Below are 27398 nucleotides of genomic sequence, written 5' to 3'. Positions count from 1 at the left end.
ATTGCACATTAACCTCACCTGGGGAGATTCAACAAGCAGTGCTTCCGCAAAGCCCACTGCAGCCCAATTACAGCTGAATCCCTGAGGATGGGGCCCAGGTGATGTCAAGGTGAGTCTGAGGTCAGCGGTTGGGAATCGCCCAATGCTAATCTCAGTGGGGTGGCTCCACCCTGGGCAGGAAAGGTCTCCACCCTGCGTACTGAGGGCCAATCAGAGACCTCCCCTTTTTATCCAGTTCCTTTGCAGAAAATACAGGCTGGAAGCAAGTCCAGACCTAAGGGAGGTGAGTGCTGGTTCTTGAATCAATTTATTTGTCTCTTCAAGGGAGAAATAATTAGTGGTTGAGTTTTATATCCAGTTCCTTTGCAGAAATTACAGGCTGGAACCAAGACCTGACCTAAGGGAGGTGAGTGCTGGTTCTTACATTGATTTTTCTCCTCGTTTAAGGGAGAAGACATTATTGGTTGAGTTTCCACCATAGCCCTTCCCAAGCCTTAATGGTTGGTGTGAGGATGCTGGAAGGATGTTTTTCTTTCTTTTCTTTTCTTTTTTTTTTTTTAGACAGAGTCTCACTCTTGCCCAGGCTGGTGTACAGTGGCATGATCTCTGCTCACTGCAACCTCCGCCTCCTGGGATTTTCTTGCCTCAGTCTCCTGAGTAGCTGGGATTACAGGCACCCGCCACCACGCCCAGCTAATTTTTGTATTTTTAGTAGACACAGGGTTTCACCATGTTGGCTAGGCTGGTCTTGAACTCCTGACTTTAGGTGATCCGTCTGCCTCGGCCTCCCAAAGTGCTGGGATTCCAGGCGTGAGCCACTGCGCCTGGCCTAATGTTGTCTTAAGGACTTCTATTCAAATATAGTTTAGAGGAGCTCAGGAGTTTGAGACTAGTCTGGGCAACATGGTAAAACTGTCTCTCCAAAAAAGACAAGGCCAGTCACAATGGCTCATGCCTGTTATCCCAACACTTTGGGAGGCCGAGATGGGCGAATCATTTGAGGCCAGGAGTTCGAGACTAGCCTGCCCAAAATGGTGAAACCCCGTCTCTACTAAAAACACAAAAGTTAGCCAGGTGTAGTGGTGCATGCCTGTAATCCCTGTTAGTTGGAAGGTTGAGGCAGGAGAATGGCTTAAACCTGGAAGGGGGGAGGTTGCAGTGAGCTGAGATTGTGCCACTGCACTCCAGTCTGGGACACAGAGGGAGACTCCGTCTCAAAAAACAAAGAAGGCCAGACCGCGTGCTGTGTCCAGGCTACTTGTGGGGTGAGGTGGGAGGATCACCTGAGTCGGGAGGTGGGGGCTGCAATGAGGTGTGATTGTGCACTGCACTCCAGCCTGATGAGAGGTAACCCTGTTTTTTATTTTTTTTTGAGACAGAGTCTCGCTCTGTCGCCCAGGCTGGAGTGCAGTGGCCGGATCTCAGCTCACTGCAAGCTCCACCTCCCGGGTTTAGGCCATTCTCCTGCCTCAGCCTCCGGAGTAGCTGGGACTACAGGCGCCGCCATCTCGCCCGGCTAGTTTTTTGTATTTTTTAGTATAGATGGGGTTTCATTGTGTTAGCCAGGATGGTCTCGATCTCCTGACCTCGTGATCCGCCCGTCTCGGCCTCCCAAAGTGCTGGGATTACAGGCTTGAGCCACCGCGCCCGGCCGACCCTTTTTTTTTTTTTTTTTTTTTTAAAAAAAAAAAACAGGAAGCCGGGCGTGGCGACTCACTCCTGTAATCCCAGCACTTTCAGATCACCTGAGGTCGGAAGTCTGAGACCAGCCTGACCAACATGGAGAAACCCCGTCTCTACTAAAAATACAAAATCAGCCGGGTGTGGTGGTGCGCGCCTGTAATCCCAGCTACTTGGAAGGCTGAGGCAGGAGAATCACTTGAACCCAGGAGGCGGAGGTTGCAGTGAGCTGAGATCACGCCGTTGCACTCCAGCCTGGGCAATGAGAGTGAAATTGTCTCAAAAAAAAAAAAAAAAAAAAAAGATTTCTGGATGCCCTGGCTCACACCTGTAATCCTAGCACTTTGGGAGGCCGCCGCGGGTGGATCACCTGAGGTCAGGAGTTCAAGACCAACCTGGCCAACATGGAGAAACCCGTCTGTACTAAAAATACAAAAATTAGTCAGGTGTGGTGATGCGCACCTGTAGTCCCAGCGTCTCGGGAGGCTGAGGTATGAGAATTGCTTGAACCTGGGAGTTGGAGGTTGCTGTGAGTCAAGATCATGTCACTGTGCTTCAGCCTGGGCAACAGAGTGAGACTCCATCTTTTTTTTTTTTTTTTTTTTTTTTTTTTTGAGACGGAGTCTCGCTCTGTCGCCCAGGCTGGAGTGCAGTGGCCAGATCTCAGCTCACTGCAAGCTCCGCCTCCCGGGTTCCCGCCCTTCTCCTGCCTCAGCCTCCCGAGTAGCTGGGACCACAGGCGCCTGCCACCACGCCCGGCTAGTTTTTTGTATTTTTAGTAGAGACGGGGTTTCGCCGTGTTAGCCAGGATGGTCTCGATCTCCTGACCTTGTGATCCGCCCGTCTCGGCCTCCCAAAGTGCTGGGATTACAGGCTTGAGCCACCGCGCCCGGCCGAGACTCCATCTTAAAAAAAAAAAAAAAAAGTACTTGGCCGGGCCCAGTGGTTCATACCCTGCACTTTGGGAGGCCGAGGTAGGTGGATCACCTGAGGTCGGGAGTTCAAGACCAGCCTGGCCAACATGGTGAAACCCCATCTGTACTAAAAATATAAAAAAAAATTAGGGTGTGGTGGCACATGCCTGTGATCTCAGCTACTTGGGAGGCTGAGGCAGGAGAATCACTTGAACCCACGAGGCGGAGATTGCAGTGAGCCTTGCACCACTACACTCCAGCCTGGGCAACAGAGCAAGAATTTCTGGAAAAAAAAAAAAAAACCCTGAATTTTTCTAAGTAGATCAAATGTTCTCTCTGCAAAAAGGAAAGGCAACTATATGAGGGAGTGGATATGTTAATTAGCTTGATTGTGGTAATCATGTCACTGTATATATAACATTGCTCCATGCTGTACACAAGTAAACATTGTATATATGACTTTAAAAATACTTCAAAAATAGAGACAAGGTCTCCTTGCATTGTTGCATTGCCCAGGCTGGTTGGGAACTCCTGGGCTCACATGCTGTTCCCACTCTGTCCTAAAATTGTATAGATGTAATTATACCTCACAGCTGGGGAAAAAAGTTGCTGTTCCCTGCAAGGGTAAAGCTGTCCACCTCTATCACCACCTGGGCTTGGCAAGTCATTTTCTGTTATTTATTTTCCAGGCTGCCTCCCTCTTTTTTTTTTTTTTTTGGAGGCAGAGTCTCACTTTGTCACCCAGGCTAGAATGCAGTAGTACGATCTTGACTCACTGCAGCCTCAGCTTTTTCCGGGCTCAAGAAATCCTCCTGCCTCAGCTCCCCAAGTAGCTAGAGTAGAGATAGGTTTTGGCCTTGCTTCTCAGGCTGGTCTCCAACTCCCCAGATTCAAGGGATCCTGCTGCCTCGGCCTCCCAAAGTGTTGGGATTACAGGTGTGAGCCACCGCGCCCAGCCATTAGTTACTTACTTTTGAGACAGGGCCTCACTCTGTCACCCAGGCAAGGAGTGCAGTGGCTCTCTGCAACCGCCAAATCGCAGGCTCAGACGATTCTCCTGGGTCAGCCTCCCAAGTATCTGGGACTACAGGCATGTACCACCACCAGGCCTGGCTACGATTTTTTTTTTTTTTTTTTTTTTTTTTGAGACAGAGTTTCGCTCTTGTTGCCCAGGCTGGAGTACAATGACGCCATCTTGGCTCACTGCAACCTCCGCCTCCTGGGTTCAAGTGATTCTCCTGCCTCAGCCTCCCAAGTACCTGGGATTACAGGTTCCTGCCACTATACCTGGCTGGCTTCTATATTTTTAGTAGAGACGGGGTTTCTCCACGTGGGCCAGGCTGGTCTCAAACGTCTGACATCAGGTGATCCTGCTGCCTCCGCCTCCCAACGTGCTGGGATTACAGGCGTGAGCCACTGCACCTGGCCTTAATTAATTAATTAATTAATTTATTTAAACGGAGTTTCGCTCTTGTTGCCCAGGCTGGAGTCCAATGGCGCCATCTCGGCTCACTGCAACCTCTGCCTCCTGGGTTCAAGCGATTCTCTTGCCTCAGCCTCCCAAGTACCTGGGATTACAGGTTCCTGCCACTACGCCTGGCTGGCTTCTATATTTTTAGTAGAGGGGGTTTCTCCACATGGGCCAGGCTGGTCTCAAACGGCTGACATCAGGTGATCCACCTGCCTCGGCCTCCCAAAGTGCTGGGATTCCAGGCCTGAGCCACCGCACCCGGCCAGTACAGTTATATTTACATCTGACCTCTTGCTATTTGTTTTCAATGTGTCTCATTCAGTAGAGGGCTGAAATGTTAAACAAGTGGCCCCGGGGGTTGGTGGCGAGGAAGTCTTGGTTTGTAGTGTTTGCTGATTTCTTTTTTTGTTTGTTTGAGACAGAGTTTTGTTCTTGTTGCCCAGGCTCGAGTGCAATGGTGAGATCTCAGATCATGCAGCCTCCACCTCCCAGGTTCAAGTGATTCTCCTGTCTCAGCCTCCCGAGTAGCTGGAATTACAGGCACCGGCCTCCATGCCTGGCTAATTTTTGTATTTTCAGTAGAGATGGGGTTTCACCATGTTGGTCAGGCTGGTCTGGTGCTCCTGACCTCAGGTGATCCACCCGCCTTGGCCTCCCAAAGTGCTGGGATTATAGGCGTGAGCCACTGTGCCCTGCCATGTTGCTGATTTCCGTGGCATAAACACTCCCCTTTGTACTATCAGTGTGAAATCACGACCCACAGACTTGGTATAGGTACGTGTAGGAAGCCCCCATTAGCCAGCACAGGCTGGCCCTAGCATGCCACTGACTCTTCTTTCTTTGTATTTTTTTTTTTTGGTTCGTCCTTTTTACCATGTTAGCCAGGCTGGTCTCGAACTCCTGGCCTCAGGCGATCTGCCCCCCTCGGCCTCCCAGAGTGCTGAGATTGCAGGCATGAGCCACTGTGCTGGGCCAGATTTTCCGTCTCTTAATTCAGTCTACGTAATATTTTAGCACTCCTGGTGCAGCGGGAACAGCCTCATTCTCAGCACATAGGCAGCTGTTGTTTCATTTAATGATGGTAACTCATTAATTGTTTTTTCTTTCTTTTTTTTTTTTGAGATGGAGTCTGGCTCTGTCGCCCAGGCTGGAGTGCAGTGGTGCAATCTCTGCCTCCCGGGTTTCACGCCATTCTCCTGCCTCAGTCTCCTGAGTAGCTGGGACTACAGGCGCCCGCCACCACGCCCGGCTAATTTTTTTTTTTTTTTTTTTGGGACGGAGTCTTGCTCTGTCACCCAGGCTGGAGTGCAGTGGCGCAATCTCGGCTCACTGCAAGCTCCGCCTCCCGGGTTCACGCCATTCTCCTGCCTCAGCCTCCCGAGTAGCTGGGACTACAGGCGCCCGCCACTGCGCCCAGCTAATTTTTTCTATTTTTAGTAGAAACGGGGTTTCACCATGGTCTCGATCTCCTGACCTTGTGATCCGCCCGCCTCGGCCTCCCAAAGTGCTGGGATTACAGGCGTGAGCCACCGCGCCCGGCTAATTTTTTTTTTTTTTTTGTATTTTTAGTAGAGATGGGGTTTCACCGTGTTAGCCAGGATGGTCTCCGTCTCCTGACCTCATGATCTGCCCGCCTCGGCCTCCCAAAGTGCTGGGATGACGGACGTGAGCCACCGCGCCCGGCCATGAACTGTTGTTTCTTTTTTCTCCCAGTTCTTTAGCCTTAACCTAAGGTCTCATACGTGGAGCACTATGACATCGCCACAGCTCGAGTGGACGCTGCAGACCCTTCTGGAGCAGCTGAACGAGGATGAATTAAAGAGTTTCAAATCCCTCTTAAGGGCTCTTCCCCTGGAAGACGTGCTGCAGAAGGCCCCATGGTCTGAGGTGGAAGAGGCTGACGGCAAGAAGCTGGCAGAAATTCTAATCCACACGTCCTCAGAAAATTGGATAAGGAGTGCAACTGTGACTGTCTTGGAAGAGATGAACCTCACAGAATTGTGTAAGATGGCAAAGTCTGAGATGCTGGGTAAGTAGAACCTGGGGTGTCCTGGTCATTTGTAACAAAGAAGGAGCCCTGGCCGGGTGCGGTGGCTCATGCCTGTAACCCTAGCGATTTGGGAAGCTGAGTGGGAGGGGGGGATCACCTGAGGTCAGGAGTTTGAGACCTGCCTGACCAACATGGTAAAACCCCGTCTCTACTAAAAATACAAAAATTAGCCAGGCGTGGCGGGGTGGTGGGTGTGTGTAATCCCTGCGATTCGGGAGGCGGAGGTTGCTGTGAGCCGAGATAGTGCCATTGCACTCCAGCCTGGGCAACGGAGTGAGACTCTATCTCAAAAAAATTAGATAGATTTGTACATATACTCATGATCTTAACTTTCCTATTACCTGTTTTGCATTTTTAGCATATTTTAAGAGATGTGGTCTTGCTACATTGCCCAGGCTCTTCACAGCCATAATCACAGTACACTACAACCTCAAACGCCTTGCCTTAAGCAATCCTCCTGCCTCAGCCTGTTGAGTAGCTGGAGATACAGGTACCTGTCCTGTGCTTGGCTCAGCATTTTTTTCTTTTTCCTTCGAGACAGGATTTCAATCTGTTGCACAGGCTGGAGTGCATTGGTACGATCATGGTTCACTGCAGCCTCCAACTCCTGGGCTCATGCTATCATCCCATCTCAGCCTTCCAAGCTAATTTTTTTTTCTCTTTTGTAGAGATGGGGTCTTGCTATGTTGATGAGGCTGGTTTCGAACTCCTGGGCCTCTTGCCTCAGTCTCCCAAGAGGCTGAGATTACAGGTGTGAGCCACCATGTCTGGCAGCATGCTTTTAAACACTGTTTTGGGCCGGGCGCGGTGGCTCACGCCTGTAATCCCAGCACTTTGGGAGGCCGAGGCGGGCGGATCACAAGGTCAGGAGATCGAGACCACGGTGAAACCCCGTCTCTACTAAAAATACAAAAAAATTAGCCGGGCGCGGTTGTGGGCGCCTGTAGTCCCAGCTACTCGGGAGGCTGAGGCAGGAGAATGGCGTGAACCCGGGAGAAGGAGCTTGCAGTGAGCCGAGATCGCACCACTGCACTCCAGCCTGGGCGACAGAGCGAGACTCCGTCTCAAAAAAAAAAAAAAAAAAAAAAAAAACACTGTTTTGGAATAATTTTTTATTATTTTATGTTTTTTTGAGATGGAGTTTTGCTTTGTCGCCAGGCTGGAGTGCAGTGACGCAATCTCACTGCAACCTCCGCCTCCTCCGGAAACATTACGGAGAAATGATCTTTGGTCTGGAAGGATACCTATTGACTCTGTTCTGTGGGGGCAAAATTGCTAGGTCATATGGTAATTCTGTGTTTTTGAAGAAGCAAGTTGTTCTATTTTTAAATGCGGGAAAGATTCGAGTTTCTATTTGTCAGGAAATAACATGCTAGTTATTCTAGAGAGAAAAAAAAAACCAGACAATCTTCTAAACCAGGTACTGAATTGTGTCCAGAAAACTTTTACTGAAGCTCTAACCGCCTCCCCACCTGCCATGTGACTATGTATTTGGAGATAGGACTTCAGGAGTAAAGATGAAATGAGGTTACAAGGGTGGGGCCAATAGGACCAAAAAAAAAAAAAGAATATTTGAGCCAAAGGCAGTGATGTGTTCCTGTAGTCCCAGCGACTTAGGAGTCTTGAGGTGGGAGAATTGCTTGAATCCAGGAGTTTGAATCCAGTCTAGGGAACATATTGAGACCCCATCTGTAAATATATGTGTATATATTTGACACTTTTTTTTTTTTTGAGACAGAGTCTCGCTCTGTCACTCAGGCTGGAGTGCAGTGGTGAGATCTTGGCTCACTGCAACCTCCGCCTCCAGGTTCAAGTGATTCTCCTATCTCAGCCTCCCGAGTAGCTGGGATTACAGGCCTGTGCCATCATACCTGGCTAATTTTTTTTTTTTTTTTTGGTATTTTTAGTAGAGATGGGGTTTTGCCACATTGGCCAGGCTGGTCTTGAGCTCCTGACCTTGTGATTTGCCCACCTCAGCCTCTCAAAGTGCTGGGATTACAGGCGTGAGCCGCCACGCCCGGCTGACACTTTATGTATAATAATGTCTGATTTACGCAGTGCAAATTGCTGTGTCAGGCTTACATCTAAGTATTTTACAGAGGCCGGACAGGTGCAAGAAATAGATAACCCTCAGCTGGGAGATGCAGAAGAAGACTCAGAGTTAGCAAAGCCAGGTGGGTAAATACGGTCTTGTGGTCATGAGTGTGGTGTTTGAGAGCGTGCAAGGTGCATCACTTCTTCCTGGTTTTCTTCATTTCTGGTTTTTTTTTTTTTTTTTTTGAGACGGAATCTTGCTCTGTCCCCCAGGCTGGCGTGCAGTGGTTCCATCTCTGCTCATTGCAACCTCCGCCTCCCGGGTTCAAGCAATTCTCTGCCTCAGCCTCTTGAGTAGCTGGGATTACAGGCGCCCGCCACTACCCCCAGCTAATGTTTTGTATTTTTAGTAGAGACGGGGTTTCACTATCTTGGCCAGGTTGGTCTTGAACTCCTGACCTCAAGTGATCCACCCACCTTGGCCTCCCGAAGTGCTGGGATTACAGGCGTGAGCCGCCACGCCCAGCTGACACTTTATGTATAATAATGTCTGATTTACGCAGTGCAAATTGCTGTGTCAGGCTTACATCTAAGTATTTTACAGAGGCCGGACAGGTGCAAGAAATAGATAACCCTCAGCTGGGAGATGCAGAAGAAGACTCAGAGTTAGAAAAGCCAGGTGGGTAAATATGGTCGTGTGGTCATGAGTGTGGTGTTTGAGAGCGTGCAAGGTGCATTACTTTTTCCTGGTTTTCTTCATTTCTGGTATTTTTTTTTTTTTTTTGAGATGGAATCTTGCTCTGTCCCCCAGGCTGGCGTGCAGTGGTTCCATCTCTGCTCATTGCAACCTCCGCCTCCCGGGTTCAAGCAATTCTCTGCCTCAGCCTCTTGAGTAGCTGGGATTACAGGCGCCCGCCACTACCCCCAGCTAATGTTTTGTATTTTTGGTAGAGACGGGGTTTCACTATCTTGGCCAGGTTGGTCTTGAACTCCTGACCTCAAGTGATCCACCCACCTTGGCCTCCTGAAGTGCTGGGATTACAGGCGTGAGCCACCGTACCCGGCCCTCATTTCTGGTACTTGGCAAAGTTATTTTCAGAAGAGTGTAATCATCAACCTCAACTGTCCTGTGGGCTGTCACTGCAGGTGAAAAGGAGGGACGGAGAAATTCAGTGCAGAAACAATCTTTGGTCTGGAAGAACACCTTTTGGCAAGGAGACATTGACAGTTTCCATGACGACGTCATTCAGAGAAACCAACGGTTCATTCCATTCTTGAATCCCAGAACACCGAGGAAGCTAACACCTTACACCGTGGTGCTGCACGGCCCCGCGGGCGTGGGGAAAACCACACTGGCCAAAAAGTGTATGCTGGACTGGACAGACTGCAACCTCAGCCCGACTGTCAGATACGCTTTCTACCTCAGCTGCAAGGAGCTCAGCCGCATGGGCCCGTGCAGTTTTGCAGAGCTGATCTCCAAAGACTGGCCTGAATTGCAGGATGACATTCCACACATCCTAGCCCAAGCACAGAGAATCCTGTTCGTGGTCGACGGCCTTGATGAGCTGAAAGTCCCACCTGGGGCGCTGATCCAGGACATCTGCGGGGACTGGGAGCAGCAGAAGCCGGTGCCGGTCCTCCTGGGGAGTTTGCTGAAGAGGAAGATGTTACCCAAGGCAACCCTGCTGGTCACCACGCGGCCCAGGGCCCTGAGGGACATCCAGCTCCTGGTGCAGCAGCCCATCTACATAAGGGTGGAGGGGTTCCTGGAGGAGGACAGGAGGGCCTATTTCCTGAGACACTTTGGAGACGAGGACCAAGCCATGCGTGCCTTTGAGCTGATGAGGAGCAACGCGGCCCTGTTCCAGCTGGGCTCGGCGCCCGCGGTGTGCTGGATCGTGTGCACGACTCTGAAGCTGCAGATGGAGAAGGGGGAGGACCCGGCCCCCACCTGCCTCACCAGCACGGGGCTGTTCCTGCGCTTCCTCTGCAGCCAGTTCCCGCAGGGCGCACAGCTCCGGGGCGCGCTGCGGGCGCTGAGCCTCCTGGCCGCGCAGAGTTTGTGGGCGCAGATGTCCGTGCTCCACGGAGAGGACCTGGAAAGGCTCGGGGTGCAGGAGTCCGACCTCCGCCCGTTCCTGGACAGAGATATCCTCCGCCAGGACAGAGTCTCCAAAGGCTGCTACTCCTTCATCCACCTCAGCTTCCAGCAGTTTCTCACTGCGCTGTTCTACGCCCTGGAGGAGGAGGAGGAGGAGGACCGGGACGGTCATGCCTGGGACATTGGGGACGTGCAGAAGCTGCTTTCCGAAGAAGAAAGACTCAAGAACCCCGACCTGATCCAAGTAGGGCACTTCTTGTTCGGCCTGGCTAATGAGAAGAGAGTCAAGGAGTTGGAGGCCACTTTTGGCTGCCAGATGTCACCGGAGATCAAACAGGAATTGCTGCGATGCAAAGCCAGTCTTCATGCCAATAAGCCCTTATCCATGACAGACCTGAAGGAGGTCTTGTGCTGCCTGTACGAGTCTCAGGAGGAGGAGCTGGCGAAGGTGGTGGTGGCCCCGCTCAAGAAAATTTCTATTAACTTGACAAATACTTCTGAAATGATGCACTGTTCCTTCAGCCTGAAGCATTGTCGAGACTTGGAGAAAGTCTCACTGCAGATAGCAAAGGGGGTGTTCCTGGAGAATTACGTGGATTTCGAACCAGACATTGAATTTGAGAGGTAAGGACTGTTTTCCCAACCCACGCTCCACTAGGAAGAGGCCAGCGTCTCCTGTGCCCTGTGGCTGACGGTCACAGTTTCCCTCTGGCTGGACTTTCTTCCAGCTTCACAGTTCAATACGGAGATGCGATTTGGCAATTAGGAATTGGGGCTTTTTTTTTTTTTTTTTTTTTTTTGTGGACAGAGTTTTGCTCTTGTTACCCAGGCTGGAGTGCAATGGCTCACTGCAACCTCTGCCTCCTAGGTTCAGGCGATTCTCCTGCCTCAGCCTCTCTGGTAGCTTGGACTACAGCCGCCTGCCACCATGCCCAGCTAATTTTTGTAGTTTTAGTAGAGACGGGGTTTCATCACATTGGCCAGGCTGGTCTTGAAACCCTGACCTCAGATGATCTGCCCGCCTCGGCTTCCCAAAGTGCTGGAATTACAGACCTGAGCCACTGCACCCGGCCTGTCTGCACTGTTTGGTCTGCTGCACCACCTCCTTCCCCCTCACCTGTCTTCACTCACTCAGCCCGGCCAGGAATTGAGGCTTAAAAGACCGACTTTTAAGTGTTTAGTTTTCAGGTGGGAATGGTGCTGAATATCCCCAAACACTTGAGCCGTTTCATATATAACAATGGCAGGGAGGTAATTTTTTTTTTTTTGAGACGGAGTCTTGCTCTGTCACCCAGGCTGGAGTGCAGTGGCGCAATCTCTGCTCACTGCAAGCTCTCTCGCGAGTAGCTGGGACTACAGGCGCCCGTCACCACGCCCGGCTAATTTTCTTGTATTTTTAGTAGAGACAGGGTTTCACTGTGTTAGCCAGGATGGTCTCGATCTCCTGACCTTGTGATCTGCCCGCCTCGGCCTCCCAAAGTGCTGGGAGGCCAAGGAGGGTGTGAGCCACCGCACCCGGCTATTTTTTTGTAAAACTTAAGATCTATACTCCTAGCAAAGTATGTGATTCAATATTGCTTACTATAGACACTGTTTTAGGTTGGTGCAAAAGTAATTGTGGTTTTTGCCACTGAAATGTGGTTTGCAGACCCCCGTCCCCCGACGCAGGTACTAGGCATAGGAGACGAACGTGTGTTCTCCCGCAGGTGCACCTACGTAACGCTTCCCAGCTGGGCTCAGCAGGATCTTCGCTCTCTTCGCCTCTGGACGGATTTCTGCTCTCTCTTCAGCTCAAACAGCAATCTGAAGTTTCTAGAAGTGAAACAAAGCTTCCTGAGCGACTCTTCTGTGCGGATTCTTTGTGACCACATAACCCGTAGCACCTGCCATCTGCAGAAAGTGGAGTAAGCAGAAACTCATCTTGCAGGGGAGACCCTGAACCATGACTCAGCTTCTTGCACTTTTTTTTTTTTTTTAATTTAGAAATGTGTTGTTTCATCTCCATGGATTTGGGGATTTTCCAGCTATGTTTTCTTCTTTTCTTTTCTTTCTTTCTTTTTTTCTTTTTTTTTTTTTTTTTTTTTTGAGACAGAATTTCACTCTGTCACCCACGCTGGAGTGCAGTGGTGCAATCTTGTGTTTTTAGTAGAGGTGGAATTTCTCCATGTTGGCCAGGCTGGTCTCAAACTTCTGACCTAAGGTGATGCACCCGCCTTGGCCTTCAAAAGTGCTGGGATTACAGGCATGAACCACCATGCCTGGCCCAGCTATCTTCTTTTTTTGGTTTGTTACCAAAGCAAACCAAAAAGTAGGTACAATTGCAGGTTAGTTACACAGGTAAACGTGTGTCATGGGAGTTTGTTGTACAGATTTTATCACCCAGGTATTGAGCCTAGTATCCATTAGTTGTTTATCCTGATCCTCTGCTTCTTGAGTGTTTTTTTCTTTAGATGGAGTCGTGCTGTGTCGCCCAGGCTGGAGTGTAGTGGCGTGATCTCGGCTCACTGCAACCTCCACCTCCTGGGTTCCCGCCATTCTCCTGCTTCAGTCTCCCGAGTAACTGGGACTACAAGTACCCACCATAATACCCAGCTAATTTTTTGTATTTTTAGTAGAGACGGGGCTTTACCATGTTGGTCAGGCTGGCCTCGAACTCCTGACCTCAGGTGACCTGCCTGTCTTGGCCCCCGCTAATTTTTGTATTTTTGTTGTTGTTGTTGAGATGGAGTCTCGCTTTGTCGCCCAGGCTGGAGTGCAGTGGTGCAATCTCGGCTCGCTGGAACCTCCGCCTCCCAGGTTCACGCCATTCTCCTGCCTCAGCCTCCCGAGTAGCTGGGACTACAGGCGCCCGTTACCACGCCCAGCTAATTTTTTGTATTTTTAGTAGAGACGGGGTTTCACTGTGTTAGCCAGGATGGTCTCGATCTCCTGACCTTGTGATCCGCCCGTCTCGGCCTCCCAAAGTGCTGGGATTACAGGCGTGAGCCACTGTGCTCGGCCTTAATTTTTGTATTTTTTGTGGAGTTGGGGTTTCACCATGTTGCCCAGACTGGTCTCAAACTCCTGACCTCAAGTGATTCTCTTGCCTTGGACTCCCAAAGTGCTGGGATTATAGACGTGAGCTACTGCACCTGGCCTTCATTTTTATATTTTTTGTAGAGATGGGGTTTCAACATGTTGCCCAGGCTGGTCTCGAACTCCTGACCTCGGGTGATCCTCCTGCCTCGGCCTCCCAAAGTGCTGGGATTACAGACACGAGCCGCCGTGCCTGGCCAAGAACTTCTAATAGTTTCTAAATGTGAAGCAGCTTTTCGTTTATACATGTCTCTACACAACGTGAGGATTGCTCGCTCAAAGTGGAATCTCTCCTGCTTTTCCCTAGGATTAAAAACGTCACCCCTGACACTGCTTACCGGGACTTCTGTCTTGCTTTCATTGGGAAGAGGACCCTCACGCACCTGACCCTGGAAGGGCACATCGAGTGGGAACGCACGATGCTGCTGCTGCTGTGTGATCTGCTCAGAAATCACAAATGCAACCTGCAGTACCTGAGGTGGGTCTCACGGTCTCCGCTCTCCCCAGTACCCAGAGTCCGCTGCGCCGCGTTGCCGGGGGATCTAGGGAAAAGGGTAACCACTTTGGATGCCGTCCCAGACGGGGAATGTATTCTTCAAACAGGCCTGTGTGGGGAGTCAGCCTCTCCTCTTTCCCCCGCCAGCTTGGCTTCTGCGTCGCATAACCAGCTCTCGATGCAAAGAAACCCCCCGAATTCTGTGCTGTGTTCCGGCTCTAGGGACGTGCTATTCCTGACTGCAGCTTGCCTACATGTTGGGATGGAGAGCAGCGGCCCCCAGCCTTTTCTGCAATGGGGGCCGATTTTGTGCAAGAGAATTATTCCATAGACAGAGGTTTGGGGTAGTTTTGGGATGAAACTGTTCAATCTCAGATCATCGGGCACTGAAGCTGATTGTTGGTGCCTGAGCCCTATGCAGTGCTATGATCCCAGCACTTTGGGAGTCTGAGGTGAATGGCTCATCAATCTCAGATCATCAGGAGTTAGGTACTCATATGGAGCATGCAACCTTCTCTGCACTTCTATGAGAATCTTTTTTTTTTTTTTTTTTTTTTGAGCGGGGACAGAGTTTTACTCTTGTCGCCAAGGCTGGAGTGCAGTGTTGCGATCTCGGCTCACAGCAACCTATGCCTCCTGGGTTTCAAGCGATTCTCCTGCCTCAGCCTCCCGAGTAGCTGGGATTACAGGCATGCACCACCATGCCCTACAAATGTTTGTATTTTTAGTAGAGACGGGGTTTCACCACGTTGGCCAGGCTGGTCTTGAACTTCTGACCTCAAGTGATCCACCTGCCTCGGCCGGATCCCAAAGTGCTAGGATTGCAGGCATGAGCCACTGCACCTGGCCAGGATAAAATTTTTATTTTGAGTATTAAGCATCAATTTGCCCCTTCTAGTCCCAGCTACACTGGAGGCTGAGGTTGGGAGGATCATTTGAGCCCAGGAGACAGAGGTTGTGGTGAGCTGTGATCATGCCACTGCACTCCAGCTTGGGCAACAGAGCGAGATCCTGTCTCAAAAAAAATTTTTTTTCTTCCCTACAAAATCATCCACACAGGCCATTTTGGTGAAACGTTGCACAGAATTGTATTACAGTCTCTTGGAGATGTGGCTGGATGTTACTCTAATGGCCATGGGGATACTTGAAAGAGCAGAGGAAAGATTAGATCTCTCCAATAATTCAGGCCAGGGTTGGAGACATGAGTAGAATGAGATAAACCAAAGACGTACGTTTTGGGAAGTGAAGCAGAAGAAGCTGATCTGAGCCGGGCATGGTGGCTCACACCTGTAATCCCAGCACTTTGAGAGGCCGAGGTGGGTGGATTACCTGAGGTCGGGAGTTCAAGACCAGCATGGTCAACATGGTGAAATCCCATCTCTACTAAAAATACAAAAATTGGTGTGTGCCTGTAATCTCAGCTGCTTGGGAGGCTGAGGCAGGAGAATTGCTTGAACCCGGGAGGTGGAGGCTGCAGTGAGGTGAGATCACGCCATTGCACTCCAGCCAGGGTGACAGAGTGAAACTGTCCCCCCAAAAAAAAAAAAAAAAAAAAAAAAAGCTGATAAGTTATACTCTGTCCTCTCAGAAGAATGACTTTTCCCACGCTTTTCACAGGTTGGGAGGTCACTGTGCCACCTCGGAGCAGTGGGTTGATTTCTTCTATGTCCTCAAAGCCAACCAGTCCCTGAGGCACCTGCACCTCTCAGCCAGTGTGCTCCTGGACGAGGGTGCCAAGTTGCTGTACAAGACGATGACACACCCAAAACACTTCCTACAGATGTTGTCGTAAGTCTCCTCTTCCCACGGGCAGCTCCGGTTTAGCTCTGGGGCCATAGAAGAGAAAGGGTAACACCTGACTTGCTGGGCCACCCACGTGGCACCTCTCGCTGACATAAACACCTGCTTCAGGCTGGGCATGGTGGCTCTGCCTGTAATCTCAGCACTTTGGGAGGCTGAGGTGGGCGGATCATCTGAGTTCAGGAGTTCGAGACCAACCTGGCCAACATGGCGAAACCCCGTCTCTATTAAAAATACAAAAAAAACAGGGTGGGTGTGGTGGCTCACGCCTGTAATCCCAGCACTTTGGGAGACCAAGGCGGGCGGATCATGAGGCCAAGAGATCGAGACCATCCTGGCTAACATGGTGAAACCCCATCTCTACTAAAAAATACAAAAAATTAGCCGGGTGCGGTGGCGGGCGCCTGTAGTCCCAGCTACTCGGGAGACTAAGGCAGGAGAATGGTGTGAACCCAGGAGGCAGAGCTTGGCAGTGAGCCGAGATAGCGCCAATGTACTCCAGCCTGGGCGACAGAGCGAGACTCTGTCTCAAAACAAAACAAAACAACAAAAAAAACCAGCCAGACGTGATGGTGCACATCTGTAATCCCAGCTACTCAGGAGGCTGAGCCAGGAGAATTGCCTGAAACTGGGAGGTGGAAGTTGCAGTGAGTTGAGATCGTGCCATTGCACTCCAGCCTAGGTGACAGAGCAAGAGACTCCATCTCAAAAACAAACAACACCTGTGTCCTGTGACGGCTCCAGGTGGACCGCTACATCTTGGCCTTCTCGCATTTCTGGTCTTTCGTGGCCGTGATAACTTGCACAGGACAGAAGGCAGGGGATGAGGCCGGGCGCGGTGGCTCAAACCTGTAATCCCAGCACTTGGGGAGGCCGAGGCGGGCGGATCACAAGGTCAGGAGATCGAGACCACAGTGAAACCCCGTCTCTACTAAAAATACAAAAAATTAGCCGGGCGCGGTGGCGGGCGCCTGTAGTCCTAGCTACTCAGGAGGCTGAGGCAGGAGAATGGTGTGAACCCAGGAGGCGGAGCTTGCAGTGAGCCGAGATCGCGCCACTGCACTCCAGCCTGGGCGACAGAGCGAGACTCCGTCTCAAAAAAAAAAAAAAAAAAGAAGGCAGGGGATGAACAGGGAGGGCTGAAGCTGAGGACCCTAGCATGTGGACATCGCCAAGCAGGTTGGAGTTGTGGAAATGTTCTCATCCTTTTACCATTTGTTTCATACTTTTGCAGGTTAGAAAACTGTCGTCTTACAGAAGCCAGCTGCAAGGACCTTGCTGCTGTCTTGGTTGTCAGCCAGCAGCTGACACACCTGTGCTTGGCCAAGAACCCCATCGGGGATACAGGGGTGAAGTTTCTGTGTGAGGGCTTGAGTTACCCTGAGTGTAAACTGCAGGCCTTGGTGTAAGTCTCTGCTGGCTCTGTGTGTGTGTGTGTGTGTGTGTGTGTGTGTGTATGTGTGTGTGTGTGTGTGTATGTGTATGTGTGTGTGTGTGTGCGCGTGTGTGTGTGTGTGTGCGCGCACGTGTGCATGCGAGTGAATTCCAGCAGGAGAGAGAAGAAAGTACTGGTTAATTCATTTCAAATGTAACTTTTAAGAACTTGATAAGAATTAAAGAATAGGCAGAGGCCAGGCACGGTGGCTCACGCCTGTAATCCCAGCACTTTGGGAGGCCGAGGCAGGTGGATCACGAGGTCAGGAGATCAAGACCATCCTGGCTAACATGGTGAAACCCTGTATCCACTAAAAATACCAAAAATTAGCCAGGCATGGTGGTGGGTGCCTGTAGTCCCAGCTACTTGGGAGGCTGAGACAGGAGAATGGCATAAACCCGGAAGGCGGAGGTTGCAGCAAGCCAAGATCTCACCACTGCACTCCAGCCTGGGTGACAGAGCGAGACTCTGTCTCAAAAACAACAACAAAAACAGGCAGATACAGGTAGAAGCATGCTAATATTTGCATGTCTGCAGAACCTCTTCCTGCTACGAAGGAAGATTTGAGATGGGCAATTGGTTCTTGGATCTGATGCTTTGTGTGTGTTCTTTCAAATTCATATGACATAGCACTGCCTGCTATTGGAGGTAGATTAAGTTACATGGTAGGTCCAGTGACACCTTTTGTAAAATTTTTATTTCCATAGGTTATTAGGGAACAGGTGGTGAATGGCGGGCAAATCACCTAGGGTTCGAGACCAACCCGGCCAACATGGTGAAAACCCGTCTCTACTAAAAAATACAAAAATTAACCAGGCTTGGTGGTGCGTGCCTGTAGTACCAGCTACTCAGAAGGCTGAGGTAGGAGAATCGCTTGAATCCGGAGGCAGAGGCTGCAGTGAGCTGAGATCGCGCCACCGTACTCCAACCTGGGCAACAGAGCGAGACTCCGTCTCAAGAAAAAAATAAAAAAAACTCAACCAAAAAACCTTATTTATAAAAACATAGGTGGCAGGTTGGAATTGACCCATGAATTGTTGTTGGCTGAATCTTGTTACATGGGTAGAAGCCCGGCCTGAGTTACCTGTTCACATTAAGATCGTGGTTAAACAATATTCAAGAGATTACGTAGGGTTGAAGACCTATTCCTGTTCGGAAATTCTAGCTAGTGTTCATTTCTGAGTTTTTTTTTTTTTTTTTGGATGGAGTCTCACTCTGTCACCCAGGCTGGAATGCAGTGGTGTGATCTTGGCTCACTGCAACCTCTGGTTCCTGGGTTCAAGTAATTCTCCTACCTCAGCCTCCTGAGTAGCTAGGATTACAGGCGTGCACCACCACACCCGGCTAATTTTTGTGTATATGTATATGTGTGTCTCTGTGTGTGTGTGTGTGTGTGTGTGTATATATATATATATATATATTTTTTTTTTTTTGGAGACAGAGTTTCACTCTTGTTGCCCAGGCTGGAGTGCAATGGCGCAATCTCTGCTTACCGCAACCTTCGTCTCCCAAGTTCAAGTGATTCACCTGCCTCAGACCCCCGAGGAGCTGGGATTACAGGCATGGGCCACCACACCCAGCTAATTTTGTGTTTTTAGTGGAGACGGAATTTCTCCATGTCGGTCAGGCTGGTCTCGAACTCCTGACCTCAGGTGATCTGCCTGTCTCAGCCTCCCAAAGTGCTGGGATTACAGGCTTGAGCCACTGTGTCTGGACCAATGTTTGTATTTTTGTATTTTTTTTTTTTTAAGTAGAAATGGGATTTCACCATGTTGGCCAGGCTGGTCTTGAACTCCTGACCTCAAGTGATCTACCCGTCTCGGCCTCCCACTGCTGGGATTATAGGCATGAGCCACTGCACTGGGCCATTTGCATGCTTTTTATGTACAAGCCCACCTGCAAGTAGACAGCTCAAGGTGGAAGGTATACAGTGCTGGAAATAACTACGTCACAGGGCATTAGCCAGACGGTAACAGGCTTCTCTTCCTTTGATTATCCTGCAGGTTACAGCAATGCAGCATAACCAAGCGTGGCTGTAGATATCTCTCAGAGGCACTCCAAGAAGCTTGCAGCCTCACAAACCTGGACTTGAGTCTCAACCAGATAGCTCGTGGATTGTGGATTCTCTGTCAGGCGTTAGAGAATCCAAACTGTAACCTAAAACACCTACGGTAGGCAATTTCCTTTTTCTTTTTTTTTTTTTTTTTTTTTTTTTTTTTTTTGAGACGGAGTCTCGCTCTGTCGCCCAGGCTGGAGTGCAGTGGCCGGATCTCAGCTCACTGCAAGCTCCGCCTCCCGGGTTCACGCCATTCTCCTGCCTCAGCCTCCCGAGTAGCTGGGACTACAGGCGCCCACCACCTCGCCCGGCTAGTTTTTTGTATTTTTTTAGTAGAGACGGGGTTTCACCGTGTTAGCCAGGATGGTCTCGATCTCCCGACCTCGTGATCCGCCCGTCTCGGCCTCCCAAAGTGCTGGGATTACAGGCTTGAGCCACCGCGCCCGGCCCCTTTTTCTTTTTTCTTTCTTTTTTTTTTTTTTTTGAGACAGGGTCTTGCTCCGTCCCCCAGGCTGGAGTGCAGTGGTGTGATCACGGCTCACTGCGGCTTCAGTCTTCCATGCTTGATCGGTCCTCCCACCTCAGCCTCCTGAGTAGCTGGGACTACAGGCATGTATTACCATGGCCAGCTAACTTTTTTCTGTAGAGATGAGGTCTTGTCATCTTTTCCAGGCTGGTTTTGAACTCGGAGACTCAAGGAATCCTCCCACTTCGGCCTCCCAACGTGCTAGGATTACAGGCATGAGCCATCACGCCCGGCCTCGTTTTTAAAGTTTTTCAAAATCTGGAAATCCTTAATTTCTGTTTTATTTATTTATTTATTTTTTTGACACGGAGTCTTGCTCTGTCGCCCAGGCTGGAGTGCAATGGCATGATCTTGGCTCACTGCAACCTCCACCTCCCAGGTTCAAGTGATTCTCCTGCCTCAGCCTCCTGGGTAGCTGGGACTACAGATGCCCGCCACCACGCCCAGCTAATTTTTTGTATTTTTAGTAGAGATGGGGTTTCACTGTGTTAGCCAGGATGGTCTCGATCTCCTGACCTCATGATCCGCCTGTCTTGGCCTCCCAAAGTGCTGGGATTACAGGCGTGAGCCACCACGCCCGGTCAATTTCTATGTTTTCAGTATCTCAGACTGTATCACTTTGGATCCAGTTTTAAGAGCAAACCCCTCCAGAAACTGAATATAGGTGGGTGGGTACTTCCAAAGTCATGTAGAGGGGGGCCTGGAGAAGTGAAATATAGGTGAGAATGGCCCCCAGTGACCTGGACTTCAGGAACATGGCTGCTTCTGCTGGGATCCAGTAATCAGGAAGCCGTGAGCCTGCCCCAGCTCATAAACCAGGGAACTGGAGATGGGATACCACCCCAGGAAATGCAAAGCCTCCACAAATGGAACAGTGAGCTGTTTATCACTTCTCTCTCCGAAGCTTGTCAGTTGCATCCTTGGATGCACCCTATTTTCCAACTAGAATCTGCAATCCTAATGAGAAGAGAATCTGCATCATGACATTACTACTTAGCTTTGCTGTAAAGACAAGAAAAAAACACCAGAACACAGGGTACTTTTTTCTTTTTTGAGACGGAGTCTCGCTCTGTCACCCAGACTGGAGTGCAGTGGTGCCATCTTGGCTCACTGCAACCTCAGCCTCCAAGGTTCAAGCGATTCTCCTGCCTCAGCTAAGTAGCTAGGATTACAGGGGTGCACCACCATGCCCAGCTAATTTTTGTATTTTTAGTAGAGACCAGGTTTCACCATGTTGGCCGGGCTGGTCTCCAACTCCTGACCTCAAGTGATTCCCCCTGCCTCAGCCTCCCAAAGTACTGGGATTACAGGCATGAGCCACTGTTCCTGTCCTCCTGAAGTTTCTTAACCCATCACCCTGAGGAACATTTCAAGCTGCAAGCCAGACCGTGACACCTTACTATTTCCAAAGACTCAAAAGCTCAGTGCAAATAAAGGAGTGGATCACCTGGTGGCTTGTGCCTGTAATCCTAGATTCTCCGGAGGCTGGGGCAGGAGAATCATTTGAACCTGGGAGGCGGAAGTTGCAGTGAGCTGAGATCACGTCATTGCACTCCAGCCTGGGCAACAAGAGCGAAACTGTCTTAAAAAAAAAAATCTAAGGCTTTTACAGTGGCCTACAGGGCCTTATGGTCTCGTCTTATCAGTTATGAGCCAAAATCATTCTACTTTCTTACTAGCTCAGTATTTTATTGACAAGATTCCTTCCCTCAATTAGCAAGCTGGTTCACGATCTAACATCCTTCAGTTTTTTCCCTCATATCACTTTCCCAGAGAGAACTTAAATGACTGGCATAAATCTAGCCAGTGCCTCTCTGGTTGACTTACCTCTACCCTGTTTATTTTAATACCATCATCCATTGTCTGCAATAGAACACATCTGGATGTCTGCTGTCTGCTGTCACTAAAATAAACTCTGAGGATTTCTTCATCTCACTCCTCTCTGCATTTCCTCAGTACTGGATTCCCAGCACAAATGTTCCTTTTTTTTTTTTTTGAGACCGAGTCTCACTCTTCCACCCAAGCTGCAGTGTAGTGGTGATATGTCAGCTCACTACAACCTCTGCCTTCTGGGTTCAAGCAATTCTCCTGCCTCAGCCTCTCGAGTAGTTGGAATGACAGGTGGCAACACCATACCTGGCTAATTTTTGTATTTTCGTTTTATGTATTTATTTTTGAGATGGAGTTTCACTCTGTTGCCCAGGCTGGAGTGCAGTGGCACGATCTTGGCTCACTGCAACCTCTGCCTCCCAGGCTCCAGTGATTCTTGTGCCTCACCTTCCCAAGTAGCTGGCATTAAAGGCACTCACCACCATGTGTGGCTAATTTTTTGTAGAGACGGGGTTTCACCATGTTGGCCTGGCTGGCCTCAAACTCCTGAACTCAGGTGATCCACCTTCCTTAGCCTCCCAAGGTGCTGGGATTACAGGTGCCTGCCTCCACACCCTGCCTCATCTTTGCATTTTTAATAGAGATGGGGTTTGACCATGTTGGCAAGGCTGGTTTCGAGCTCCTGGCCTCAAGTGATCCACCTGCCTTGGCCTCTTGAAGTGTTGGGATTACAGACATGAGCCATGGCATCTGGCCACTACCTGCTCAGTGAATGCACGGGTTTCCATGTTCTTCCTCAACAGCCTCTGGAGCTGCTCCCTCATGCCTTTCTATTGTCAGCATCTTGGATCTGCTCTCATCAGCAATCAGAAGCTTGAAACTCTGGACCTGGGCCAGAATCATTTGTGGAAGAGTGGCATAATTCAGCTCTTTAGGGTTCTAAGACAAAGAACTGGATCCTTGAAGACACTCAGGTATGGCTTTTTTTTTTTTTTTTTTGACATGGAGTCTTGCTCTGTCACCCAGGCCGGAGTGCAGTGGCGCGATCTTGGCTCACTGCAACCTCCGCCTCCCAAGTTCAAGCAATTCTCCTGCCTCAGCCTCCTGAGTAGCTGGGCCTACAGGCACGCCAGCATGTCCAGCTAATATTTGTATTTTTTTCTTTTTTTTTTTTTTTTTTTTGAGACGGAGTTTCGCTCTTGTAGCCCAGGCTGGAGTGCAGTGGTGCGATCTCGGCTCACTGCAAGCTCCGCTCCCTGGGTTCAAGTGATTTTCCTGCCTCAGCCTCCTGAGTAGCTGGGATTACAGTCGCTTGCCACCACGCCCGACTAATTTTTGTACTTTTAGTAGAGACGGGGTTTCACCATATTGGCCAGGCTGGTCTTGAGCTCCTGACCTCAGGTGATCCGCCTGCCTTGGCCTCCCGAAGTGCTGGAGTTACAGGCATGAGCCACTGCACCTGGCCAATTTTTGTAGTTTTCAGTAGAAACAGGGTTTCACTATGTTGGTCAGGTTGGTCTCAAACTCCCAACCTCAGGTGATCCACCCGCCTCAGCCCCTCAAGGTGCTGGGATTACAGGTGTGAGCCACCACACCCAGCCCTGGGATGGCTGTTTCACATGGTGAATTTCTTCCCATGCAGAGAAGAGTGGTTTTTTGGGAGTGGGTGCACTGTTTGTAGGAATCAACTTAAGGCATCCTTCTATAGCACACTCCTAGCTTAGGAGATAATTTAAAAATTAGATACTTCTGTAAAATGCTCTGTGAATTGAATATTGTCCAGCATTCCCCCCAAACACTTAGTACTTGGCATACTGACAGTTTAAATCATCCTGGAGTACATACTGGAAGCTTGAGTGTATGTGTGTGCATGAGCGTACACACGCACACACACCCCCCTCATCGCTACATCCAAAAATAGGTAGTTCCCAGAGTTGTCCTGGGTCTTAGCTTTTCAGAAGATCATCCTACAGATGTTCCCTTAATTGTGAACCATGTATATCTTTTCAATGACTTATTTTAATTTTATTTTTTTTGAGACGGAGTCTCGCTGTGTTGCCCAGGCTGGAGTGCAGCGGCCAGATCTCAGCTCACTGCAAGCTCCGCCTCCCGGGTTCACACCATTCTCCTGCCTCAGCCTCCTGAGTAGCTGGGACTACAGGCGCCCGCCACCTCACCCGGATAGTTTTTTTTGTATTTTTCAGTAGAGACGGGGTTTCACCGGGTTAGCCAGGATGGTCTCGATCTCCTGACCTCGTGATCCGCCCGTCTCGGCCTCCCAAAGTGCTGGGATTACAGGCTTGAGCCACCGTATCAATGACTTATTTTGACATAATCTACCTCAGTTTCTTCTTGCCTTTTTCTTTTTCCCTTTCCCCTTTCCCCTTACCCTTTTCCCTTTTCTGTCCTTTCCTTTTCTTGAGACATGTTTTGCTCTGCTGTCCTAAGTAGCTATGTTGCCAAGGCTGTTCTCAAATTCCTGGCTTTGAGTGATCCTCCTGTGTTGGCCTCACAAAGCACTAGGATTATAGGCGTGAGCCACTGTGCACAGCCTACTTGTCTTGTTCAACAGTTTAGTTGTAGAGATGATACGCATTTAAACTGCTTAACGATGTCTAGTGTTCCATTATTGGAACGCTAAGCATGTGGGAGTTATTTATATCCTGCTCAAGGTCATTGCCAAGGTACGATTTTTCACACATGTCTGCAGTTCAAATAATTGTAACCTCTGGCATAAATGGGTTAAGATTTTAGGGGTATATATGAAAGTTCAGCTATACAGTGTCATGCTTCTCTTGCTAGTGGGACCATGGTCTGTAATGCCACCAAGGACTATTGGTGACAAATCTCTAACCCTGTGGTCTCTTATGTCATATGTTTTGGATGTTATTTCTGTTCTCATTCCTCAGTTCCTCCTCTGGGAGGCCAAGGTGGGAGGATTGTTTGAGGCCAGGAGTTTGAGACCAGCCTGGGCAACATAGCAAGCCAGTGCCTCTACAGTGACCACCCCTCATGTTCACATGCACAGGGTTGCATGCTGCTATCATGTTAGAGCCACGTTTGCTATGATTAACCCTGGGGTTCACTCTGGCATTCTCTTAGTTCTACTGAAGGTTTGATTTGCCACTAGTTTTTATTTATCTATTTGGAGAAGGAGTCTTTTTCTTGTTTGTTGGTTTGAGACAGAGTCTCGCTCTGTTGCCCAGGCTGGAGTGCAGTGGTGCAATTTTGGCTCACTGCAACCTCTGCCTCCCGGGTTCAAGCAATTCTCCTGCCTCAGCCTCCTGAGTAGCTGGGATTACAGGCGCGTGCCAGCGTGCCCGGCTAATTTTTGTATTTATTTTATTTTACTTTTTTGAGACGGAGTTTCACTCTTGTTGCCCAGGCTGCAGGGCAATGGTGCGATCTCTGCTCACTGCAACCTCAGCCTCCCAGGTTCAAGCGATTCTTCTGCCTCAGCCTCCTGAGTAGCTGGGATTGCAAGCGTGGGCCACCATGCCTGGCTAATTTTTTTGTATTGTTAGTAGAGATGGTGTTTCTCCATGTTGGTCAGGCTGGTCTTGAACTCCCAATCTCAGGTGATCTGCCTGCCTTGGCCTCCCAAAGTGCTGGGATTACAGGCGTGAGCCATCATGCTTGGCCAGTTTTTGTATTTTTAGTAGAGATAGGGTTTTGCCATGTTGGCCAGGCTGTTTTCAAACTCCTGACCTCGTGATCTGCCTGCCTTGACCTCCCAAAGTGCTGGGATTACAGGCGTGAGCCATCATGCTTGGCCAGTTTTTGTATTTTTAGTAGAGATAGGGTTTTGCCATGTTGGCCAGGCTGGTCTCAAACTCCTGACCTCGTGATCTGCCTGCCTTGACCTCCCAAAGTGCTAGGATTACAGGCGTGAGCCACGGCGTCCGGCCAAGGAGACAGAGTCTTGCTCTGTCACCCGGGTTGCAGCACAGTGGCACGATATTGGCTCACTGCAACGTCCACCTCCCAGGTTCAAAGTGATTCTCATGTCTCAGCCTCCTGAGTAGCTGGTATTTCAGGTGTCTGCCACCACGACCAGCTAATTTTTGTATTTTTAGTAGAGACGGGTTTTCACTATGTTGGCCAGGCTGGTCTCGAACTCCTGACCTCAGGTGATCTGCCCGCCTCAGTCTCCCAAAGTGCTGGGATTATAGGCATGAGCCACCATGCCCCGGCCTGATTATCTAGTTTTCAAATTTATTTTTTTAAAGACATGTTTTACTGTGTTACCCAGGCTGGAGTGCAGTAGGGCAATCTCTATCTTGTTGCAACCTCCGCCTCCTGGGCTCAAGTGATCCTCCTGCCTCAGCCTCCCGAGTAGCTGGGACTATAGGCATGCACCACCATTCCTGGCTAACTTTTTGTATTTTTGGTAGAGACAGGGTTTCGCTGTGTTGCCCAGGCTTGTCTTGAACTGCTGAGCTCAAGCAATCTGCCGGCCTTGGCCTCCCAAAGTGCTGGGACTACAGGTGTGAGACACCGTGCCTGGCCATAAGCTGTTTCTTCTTAGACTTATAAGGATCCCCATTGTGTGGGTCTAAATTTCTTTTTAGAAAACGTTTCTGGCTGGGTGCTGTGGCTCACATCTGTAATCCCATGGCTTTGGGAGGCAGAGGTGGACGGATCACTCAAGGCCAGAAGTTCGAGACCAGCCTGGCTAACATGTTGAAACGCCGCCTCTACTGTAAATACAAAACTTAGCCAAGCGTGATGGTGCACACCTGTAATCCCTGTTACTCAGGAGGCTAAGGCATGAGAGTCGCTTGAACCTGGGACCTGGAGGTTGCGGAGAGCCAAGATGGCACCACTGCACCCCAGCCTGGGCAACAGAGCAGAGCCAGAACCTGTCCCCCCAAAAATCCCAAAAACGTTTCCTGCTTTGAGTGTTTGAAGACAGATGTTCAGGCATCCTGGGTAGTTGAGAATGAATTTCTTGGGACAATGAAACTACAGGCACCCTGGGAACATTTGTGTTCTCTGATCCCTGCAGGTTGAAGACCTATGAAACTAATTTGGAAATCAAGAAGCTGTTGGAGGAAGTGAAAGAAAAGAATCCTAAGCTGACAATTGATTGCAATGCTTCCGGGGCAACGGCACCTGCGTGCTGTGACTTTTTTTGCTGAGCAGCCTGGGATCGCTCTATGAATTACACAGGAAGCGGGAATCTGGTCTGCAAGATATTTTGTGAATGAAGGTCAGAGGGTCACGTGTTAACACTAGAGTCTGTGTCAAGATGTCAAATTTGACACTGGTTTTCTCGCTGTTTGTGGGAGATTCTGCACAAGTCACACACCCCCTTCACATCACACTACGCACCTTCTCACAGGGATAATAAAGTGAGCACTCTCGTTGCAGCTGCGTTTGTTGACATGCTCAAGGGTAAACCTGCCATAAACATGCTACTCTGTGCTTAGTCTAGGAAGAAGTATTGCTGAGAAGTTCAGGGATGATTCTGTTGATTCTTCTATTTCTCTTTTTTTCTTTTTTTTTTTTTTGAGACGGAGTCTTGTTCCGTCACACAGGCTGGAGTGCAGTGGCCGGATCTCGGCTCACTGCAAGCTCCGCCTTCTGGGTCCACTCCATTCTCCTGCCTCAGCCTCCCGAGTAGCTGGGACTACAGGCGCCCACCACCTCGCCTGGCTAGTTTTTTTGTATTTTTTTTTAGTAGAGACGGAGTTTCACCGTGTTAGCCAGGATGGTCTCGATCTCCTGACCTCGTGATCTGCCCGTCTCGGCCTCCCAAAGTGCTGGGATTACAGGCTTGAGCCACCGCGCCCGGCCTGATTCTTCTATTTCTTTTTTTCTCTAACTCAGGCACCCCTTGGTCTAGTTTACTAACTGTCTGGTTGCATCTATGTGATCAGTGTGTCTTTGTGACTTATTTGATCATATCCTAACGCACGCGTTGACAA

At 49.7% G+C, this 27398-nt stretch overlaps 1 protein-coding gene across 11 annotated transcripts; it reads left to right on the top strand.

The window, feature by feature from the left end:
- Positions 1-242: 242 nt before the first annotated feature.
- NLRP7 (NLR family pyrin domain containing 7) lies at positions 243-26840 on the top strand. 11 transcript variants are annotated; one of them, XM_065534916.2, is made up of 12 exons: positions 243-283; positions 5779-6094; positions 8215-8289; positions 8754-8828; positions 9296-10874; positions 11957-12154; positions 13633-13803; positions 15439-15609; positions 16856-17026; positions 19060-19227; positions 22272-22442; positions 26477-26840. In XM_065534916.2, exons 2-12 carry the CDS (start codon positions 5818-5820, stop codon positions 26607-26609), a joined length of 3189 nt encoding a protein of 1062 aa, XP_065390988.1. In that variant the 5' UTR covers positions 243-283; positions 5779-5817; the 3' UTR covers positions 26610-26840. The 11 variants fall into 11 exon arrangements, with proteins under 11 accessions (XP_065390988.1, XP_065390987.1, XP_073880888.1 ...); XM_065534915.2 differs by having other exon boundaries at positions 243-406; XM_074024787.1 differs by lacking the exon at positions 8215-8289.
- Positions 26841-27398: the final 558 nt, after the last annotated feature.

The sequence above is a fragment of the Macaca fascicularis genome, chromosome 19 (genome assembly GCF_037993035.2).
Source record: "Macaca fascicularis isolate 582-1 chromosome 19, T2T-MFA8v1.1".
In the NCBI taxonomy this organism is placed as follows: Eukaryota; Metazoa; Chordata; class Mammalia; order Primates; family Cercopithecidae; genus Macaca; species Macaca fascicularis.
Note: the sequence above shows the minus strand (reverse complement) of the source record. Positions and strands in the feature narration are given on the sequence as shown.

Bases quoted from the DNA above. Each gene is read 5' to 3' on its own strand.
- NLRP7 (XM_065534916.2), top strand. From the start codon at position 5,818: ATGACATCGCCACAGCTCGAGTGGACGCTGCAGACCCTTCTGGAGCAG. The intron at 12,155-13,632 runs GTAAGCAGAAAC...GCTTTTCCCTAG, and splicing joins TGCCATCTGCAGAAAGTGGA to GATTAAAAACGTCACCCCTG. The intron at 22,443-26,476 runs GTATGGCTTTTT...TGATCCCTGCAG, and splicing joins GGATCCTTGAAGACACTCAG to GTTGAAGACCTATGAAACTA.